At 43.7% G+C, this 8,316-nt stretch overlaps 1 protein-coding gene across 1 annotated transcript; it reads right to left on the reverse strand.

Moving 5' to 3' along the window:
- Nucleotides 1–2,129: 2,129 nt before the first annotated feature.
- Nucleotides 2,130–3,886, reverse strand: LOC123114449 (probable carbohydrate esterase At4g34215). The gene is made up of 2 exons (XM_044535935.1): nt 3,201–3,886; nt 2,130–2,553 (listed from the first exon to the last, which is right to left on the reverse strand). Exons 1-2 carry the CDS (start codon nt 3,792–3,794, stop codon nt 2,350–2,352), a joined length of 798 nt encoding a protein of 265 aa, XP_044391870.1. The 5' UTR covers nt 3,795–3,886; the 3' UTR covers nt 2,130–2,349.
- Nucleotides 3,887–8,316: the final 4,430 nt, after the last annotated feature.

The following is an 8,316-nucleotide window of genomic DNA, read 5'->3' on the forward strand; positions in this document are numbered from 1 at the left end:
CAGCACCACCACATCGATACATTTTAAAATTTGTACATGACCCCGATCCATATACCAATCGCTAAAAAAAATGAAACAGTAACGTCATGCAAGTAATACACATATGCATCTCTTCCACTACAAAACACATACGCCTTCAAGGGAACAACTCAGGCGTGGACATTGAGCTCTGAACAAATAAATAACAGGACCAACCTCATCTTCCTGCTCATAAGTACTTTGTGATAGAGGCACTATTTCGATTGGGATCAGGCAGCCTTGTCAGTACTTGGCATCGGTATGGCTCCATCAGAGCTGCAAAACTACACCTGCGGGCCACAACGCAACAACAAATTTTAGATGGGATTATGTGGAGGGGAACAGCGAGAAGGAGAACAGGGCGGTCCTCACCAGATTTCTTCTAGTGGCCGCTTTAGTTCCTGCGACTCTGTGAGGCCGCGACGCGAGCGAGAATCGGGAGCACCAAAACCAACCCAAATCGATGGTGGTCGAGCAGCGGCAGCCGCCCGCAGTAGCTGGACGCAGCTACATGTGGTTGCGGAGGCCTATTTGGCGTGGACTAGCGAGCACTGGAGGAGGTGTCTCGCAGTGGAGGCAGATTTGTTAGGCAAGCGAAGAAGACGGAGCGGGGTGGCCGGACTCGATGAGAATTAAAGGAGGAGCAGTGGAACGGGAAGGCGCGTCATGCTGTGTTGGTGTGCGTTTTTTGGGATGTGAGGAGCCGAGGAAGGTAGAGAAAGGTGGATGGATTGCGGGAGGAGGGTCAACTCATGAGCTGCAGATCTAGCCACCCATAGTCAATCAAACGGATGAACACATTTGTAGTGACGTGGAGGATTGTGAGGCCAGGAAAATCAGCTAGTGGGAGGCTCCTATTTAGGATATAGAAGGTGACTTAAGATTATTGGATAACGACTTCAGTCTTAATGATACACAAGCTCAAATCAGATGTTGTGATTCCTCCTGCAGGCTTTCGCATGCACAAATTATTCCGAAAAGCAAAATGGCCACGAGAGAGAACAATCACTACCATGAACAGAAGGAACTCCAGGGGTGCTTCACTGGTTCAACATACTCATCAGTCATCATGAACCAAAGCCAATGCAGCTAATGAGATCGAGCGCACAGCGATGCGCAGCTCGCAAGAAGAAGAAACAAAAACATCCATCGTAAGCACACGGATCAAGCCGACTGAAGTTTTTCAGTGTATATATGCATCACCAGGCTGAAACAAACTCATGCCAAAAGACGTTAACCGGGTGATCTCTGTACTGACTTTGCTTACATACATACACTAGAGTAAGCCTGGTTTACCAACGGAGAAACGAAAATGTGCATATATGATGAAATCTTCTACTGTATATATGATGATCTCTATGGGTATTTCATCTTCTTTTTTCTGAATGTGTGTATAAATATAGACCTGAAAGAATGAATCTTCTTGTATTGGCATTGCATTGCCTGTGTACTGGTATATGGTTATGTGCACGGAGCCCGGTAGGTTTCTTCTTCCAACCTCCTCTGTTTGTTTGATTATATAAGAACAGATGTGTATGGCTCCCTCCAAAGAATGATGAAGCAACAAGCCAAGCTAGTAACTTGCAGCCACCATGGTGTGGGTGTTCGAAGAGGATGTGCATGCCCTAGCACCCCAGACAAAAGGGAAACAGGAGACGAATAAATATGCTGCTATTTGAACTGACTAGAGAATTATAATTTGTAATTGTTTCTTCCCAGTATTGGTAATATTACTATGCCAAAGCTTGTTCTGTAATTTTTTACAATTTCCAATATTTCTACATAAATCTAAAGAATGTCTCTCAATGAAACACGAGCTCGATAAACTTAGTAGATAGCTTCAATGTTTTTTAACAGATTCAGTCACACATATTATTTCTTTTGATGATATGATTGGCTTCCTTTAAATATGCACTTTGACATAGTTCTAGTTGGATACCAGGCGTTTCCAACTGCTGCAGCTAATGGCGGGACATCGTTCATGCGCACTGAATTTTCTCGACGCACTATCTCAAATTCAGTTCCACTCCACGTGCTAGATAATTTTTCTTCTTACGCCTCCAGCCTTTGCAATGCACAATCACCAGCATGCTATAATTCAAAAAACGCAATTGGCAAAAAAGGAAGCAGCTTCCATTATGGAACTGCAGGACTCCGGTGGTTCTCCATTCTCATTGATCATGAAGAACTTGTACTGAATTACATTGGCATATTTATACCAATCAAATTCATGAATTTTAAGAATGGTGGTGCCAGCGAAGAGTTCAGAGAGGAAATTAACCAAAGTAGAGAGCAAATAAATAATGTTTCCCTTTAGAGCTACCGGGAGAACTAGTGTTTGAATGTACCATAAGTCAAATAGGACTGAGCCAGCATATGTCCCAGCTGGACCTGAGCCTGGGTGTTAAGATGCAGATGGCCGTCTTGGAACGGCAACCCCATCGCATCGACAAACCTCACGTTCCGAAGTTTTAAGCCCTTCTGAGCTTCCCTTACGACTTCGGTGTACTGCCCAAGCCCTGATGCCAGCCCAACCTGAAACATCAAAAGATCGATAGAATCTATGAGAAGTGAGCATATCAACATAACTACTGTCCATAACTAGTTGTGCGTTTTGCATAGCTACATTTAATTGCTGTAAGTAGAGGCAGAAGACAGTGTTCCAAATTTAGATACTTCCATGTATAAACCTTGCTGCTCTGCATTTGAGATACTCGGCTAACCTCGACATATCCAATTTGGGAGATGCAAGCTGCAACCAAAAGTCCAAAAACAGGACTTAACAAGATTTGTCCAATTCTTTGACAAACATGCCCAGTAGCTAGTACCCATGGCGTATTACTACTCCAGTTCGCTAGGACCAGGTGCACACATAGTGTGGCTTCAGCTGTACGATGTCCTGTGTCTACCCAAATGAATGTTAGGCCAACGACTACTACCAACTCTGCTCTGTCTCTGTGTGTACGCCCACTAACAAAAAAGAGGAGTGGAATGTTCTTTGCTTCTCATGGTCATGGAAAGGAAGGTCACCACCAACCATGCCCAAGTGCCAAGTAAAGCTGCTAGCTTTACAGTCCCTCCACTGACACTGGGAATCATTCGATCTCAAGTAAATCATGCAGATCTAGCATATGAAATGAGTAAATCAGGAATGAAGCCATGGATCGAGATGGCGGACGGACCTGGATGAGGAGGAGGTGGGGCATGGCGAGGTCCTGCCGGAGGTCGCGGACGAGGGCGCCCATGCGGCGCCCGTACTCGCTGGCGTCGGCCCAGCGCACGGTGTCGCTCTCGCCCTGGTACCAGAGCACGGCCCCGATCCGGCCGCCGGTCTCCACGGCGACCCGGGCGCGCCGCACCATGTCGTCGTACAGCTCCGACCCCTTGCCCCACTCGGCCATCCGCGTGCCCCCGACGGCGCAGGGCACGAGGGCGACGGCGGCGCCGCGCGCGCCCCCGGAGCGGAGCACGGCGTTGGCGAAGGACATCCCGGGGCCGACCCCGCAGGTGCGGTTGCCGTCGATGCCCTGGTGCAGCGGCTCGCGCGCCTGCTCCCACCGCAGCGAGGGGGAGAGGCGGAGGATGGCGCCCGAGGGCGCGCAGTCCGGCGGCACCACGCCGTCCCAGTGCGTGCCCGTCACCCCGCCGCGGCCGGCCATGTTGGACTGGCCGGCGAGGATGAAGATGAGCTTGTTGGACGGGGGCACGTCGGCCGCCGCGTGGTGGTGCCGCAGCGCGGCGGCGGAGGCGACGAGGAAGCAGAGGAAAGGCAGCATCTTGGTCGCGGACTGCGGTCGGTCGGTGGCAACGTTCCTTCGGGCGGAGTGGGGAAGCGGACGGAGGGGTTTGAATAAGCGGCCCGGCGCGGTTGGTGTCGCTGGCTGGTGGGCCCACGTCGGACCGGAGTCAACCGGAGTGGGATACTGCTGCTATTTAATTCAGGCGTGCTGATCGATGATGCAGCTGTAGGATGATCTCCGGGCTCCGATCCAGATCCAATGGACCTGCCCAGATCCAAGCACATGGACATTGTTCCTTTCCCTCAAAAAAAAAAGGACATTGTTCCTCTTGAAAAGATCTTTTAAAAGACATTTACCTCCGTAAATTGCTTTGGAGCTCGGCTTCCATGGAGGGCGGGTTTTGAAAAATTCAACAAAATTCATATTTTTTACATTTCAAAAAATTCTAAAATGAAAAATAAAGACATGCATGGAGACATAACACACATGTGCGCAAATTTTCAAGACGAAATATGTTGAAATGAGGGTTGTGCAAAGAAGACAAATATGTGGCCTTTCAACACATGATACTATTCATCACAAAAGTCCTTGAATTTTTTATTTTTATGCAGTATTTTTTTATCTGAAATTTTACACACATACACATCACATCCTTGTGTACTTGTACAAATGTTTTCAGATTTTTTTTATCGAAAAGTATGATTTTTTTTTTCAAAAAACATCCGGCCTCCGTGGAGGCCGAGCTCCGAAATGCCGTTCTAATTTACCTGTAAATTCTTAACTCTTGGGGAGTCCGGGAACAAGTTAGTGTTGACACCTCTTACAGTACAGAATATTCTACTCCCTTCATCCCATAATGTTAGAGTGTTTTTTATACAAGTATATCTAAGATAGGAATATATTATATCTAAGATAGAAAATCATATACTATGCTTCTACTAATAAAATATATAAAGATATTTGTTACATTGATAAGTCGCAAATCATTCTCTATCAAGAGTAAGATGCTAAATAGAAACACAAACAGTTATGCACATGTATGTGGATTGTTATTTCTTATGTTTTCTTACATTTTCCTGACATTCAGGTCAACAAAAATCTATAATTTAAAATTGTAATACATCATTTGGACAAGCGGGTCTAATCTTAGCACGGGTGTACCCTTAATGATATATTTTTCACTATAAGTATACTAAACTTATAATCACAATTCTGGTTAGTGTAGTTGAAAACAATAAGAAAGCCACTCTTTCGCATTATTAATATTAATGGAATGATAACAAAAGTTGAGAGACAAATGAGTTCTAAAAATAAAAATGTTTAGTATAAATTGAAAACAACTTGACACACGTTGGGGTCGTAAGAGAATATCCGGGAAAATTTAACAAAACAACTTCAGATTAATGATATGATCAAGATTTCCAATGCTATGAAAACAATAAAAAAATATACTTGGATAAATTTATTTTTTATTTATGTTTTAATATATATTGGGTAATATGTGAGTTATGTAAATATCATTTAAACCATGTGAATTGAATTTTTAATAAATTCTAAACTGACACATGAGAATTATAATGCCCGGAGATTTCATTAACTCTTTGAAATGTGCTTCGACACAAAAATAATTGTACGTTGGAGTATTTCGCACAGTTGCCCCAGATTGGTAAAATAATAGACCCGTCACTTCCGAAAAGAAATTAATCGATAAGAGGTTGCAATGGTACAGACAAATATTATTAGAAATAATAGATGGGAGCATGATGAGGCGGCACGAACGGAAATCACGGGGGATGCACTCGGCGATGGTGTTGCACAAACCCAGAATTACACTACTAGGGATAAGCCTAGCAGTAGCACAGGTATTTGGTGTATCAATAGCGCGAGTACCCGCTCTACTGATACGACGCTACAGCTAACATGTAGCAGTATCACGGGTTGGCCCATGCTACTGCTATACATGGGTAGCAGTAGCGAGCTTTGGAGCAACGCGCTACTGCTAATAGCTGCAGCGCTTTTAGTTAAGCCGCGCTTCTGGTAAGAGCGCGCTGCTGCTAACTTTATTCCCCTCGCTACTGCTAGTTTTATTAGTTTTTTTAGCATATTTGTTTTGTATTTAAACAGGCTTTATATAATAATCTTTAGCATATCATACACATACAAATGTAATCATAGCATATACATACAAATAGTCTCATCAAATCATGTCATCATCATAATCATCACCCAACACAGAGTGGTCTCTCGTCATCATCTCAAAAATAGCGATACAAGTCTCGAATACTTGCAACTACATCATTAATCTAAACAATGATATACGCAAGAAGAGCCATCACTATGAGTGAGAGCGGAACTATGCAGTACACGAGGCAGCGGTTATGAGTCCTCTCTCGTGCTAGCGTGAACCTCAAGTAATTAGCTTCTTCTTGTTCTTTGCTTTTGAAGCCTTTATGGCTGGCACCCGAGACCCCCTCCACTTGCGTCCGACACTCAGGCCACTCGTCGTACACTCCCGAAACCTTCCCTTTCTACACGACATAGCACTGCTTCTTCACCATCAAGAATCGAGGTACCTGTTAGAGATGCATCTTCATCAAGAGGTACAATTCATCATCTTCTCAGAAAGGGTCGCGTATCGAAACCTTTAGGCAAGTCCACATACTCAACCATCATATAGTCTTCTATGATTGCTAACAATCACCGCATACACATGAGCAAAACGTTTCAACCGGACACATAGAAATATAGGGTCTTATAATTTCGCCTCCCAACGTATTCACCTCGAGGATGATGTCAACAACAATAACTCATGCTACCCATATCCAACTGGATATACGTGCCTAGATCTTTCCTCACCACATGATGATTGCCAAAAGAGAAAAATAAAAAGGAATAGAGAGAAAATTTTGACTCTTGCATGAAAGTAAATACATAAAAGTAAAAGATAGTCTCTTCCCAGAGGGAAGCAGAGGTTGCCATGCGCTTTTTGTTTGTATGCTCAATCCCTTAGTGCAAAAGAACGTCACGTTATATTGCCCCTTATGATAGCAACCTTTATTATGCAGTCTGTCGCTTTTATTCTTTGCCATCACAAGTTCGTACAACGCTCAACTTTCTCTTACACTAAATGATCTAACACTTTTAAAAGCAATTTTTATTGCCTTATTGCACCGATGACAACTTACTTGAACGATCTTACTCGATCCTTAGGTAGGTATGGTGGAGTCTTGAAAATAAGGTTTGGGTTTAAGGGTTTTTGGATGCGCAAGTAGTATCTCTACTTGGTGCCGAATTTTTGGCTAGCAAAGATGGGGGGCAAGAACCACATGTTAAATGATCTATGACAATATAACTTCTATGTGAATATGAACAAACATAAATCATTACGTTGTCTTCCTTGTCCAACGTCAACAATTTTGGCATATAATATTTTGATGGGGGCTCACAATCACAAAAGATTTCCAAGATAGTGTATTTGCATGCGAATCTTCTCTTCCCTTATTAATTCTTTCATGAATTGCATCACTGAACAATGTTATGTTTGTCAATCTCCCATAAAAGTTTCTACTTATACTCTTCCTTATGTTATGTCATTACTTACCATAAGATTAGTATATGATCTTTTTCATTTATTTCCTTTTTTTTTATTGAAACATGAAAGTAAAGAAAGCAAAACCCAAAATAAACTTCGTTATATATCTCGCACACGATTACAAAGATATATCACTAAGCAAACTCTCAAAAATAAAGGATCGAACTAAACTTTTATTCATCTAAAGCAAAAGATAACTGTGGATCGAACTAAGGTAAAGAAAGGCAAAAGATAGTGGAGGTGATACGATACCGGGGCACCTCCCCCAAGCTTGGCGCAAGCCAAAGGGAGTGCCCATACCCGATACTCAATTTTCTTTTGGTGATGAAGAAGTAGGTGGTGGCGATGAAGTGATAGCGATCTTGTCCTTCATGACCAAGAGATTCTCCAATCTACGGATCACGCTCCCGAGGGCGATGATGTGCTCTTGCAACATAATATTTTCATGGGTGAGATATTTATTTTGCACACGAACCATTTTGATGATCCGGAAGGCTTCAATCTCGGTGGGGGTTTAAGGATATCTTCTTCTTCCTCGGTAGGGCAGGCCTGCTCAACCACCAACGCTTGATCTCCGGTAGCCTCCTTGCTCTTGTCCCCTTTGACGGCTTCTACGGTCTCTTCTCTCTTCAGCTCGATCTTCATCAACCAAGCATCGCCTTCCACGTTGTTGGAGGAAGAAGAAGACATGATGCCTGGCTCAACAGATCTCAACGAAAACAGCAAGAAAAGAAAATAGAAGATTTCTCCGTGATGCGATGTCAACAGGTTCGAGGGGTATATAAAGTTTTTTTTATCTTGGGAAACAAGTAAACGGAAGAAAAACGGAGTCCGGGAGGTACCCGAGGTGGGCACAACCCACCTGGGCGCGCCTGGCAAGCCATGTGCGCCCTGGTGTCTTGTGCCCACCAGGGGTGCCTTCCTGGTCGTTTCCTATTTTCCTAATTTTTGTTATATTCCAAAATG

Source organism: Triticum aestivum, chromosome 5B, assembly GCF_018294505.1.
Source record: "Triticum aestivum cultivar Chinese Spring chromosome 5B, IWGSC CS RefSeq v2.1, whole genome shotgun sequence".
Classification (NCBI taxonomy): domain Eukaryota; kingdom Viridiplantae; phylum Streptophyta; class Magnoliopsida; order Poales; family Poaceae; genus Triticum; species Triticum aestivum.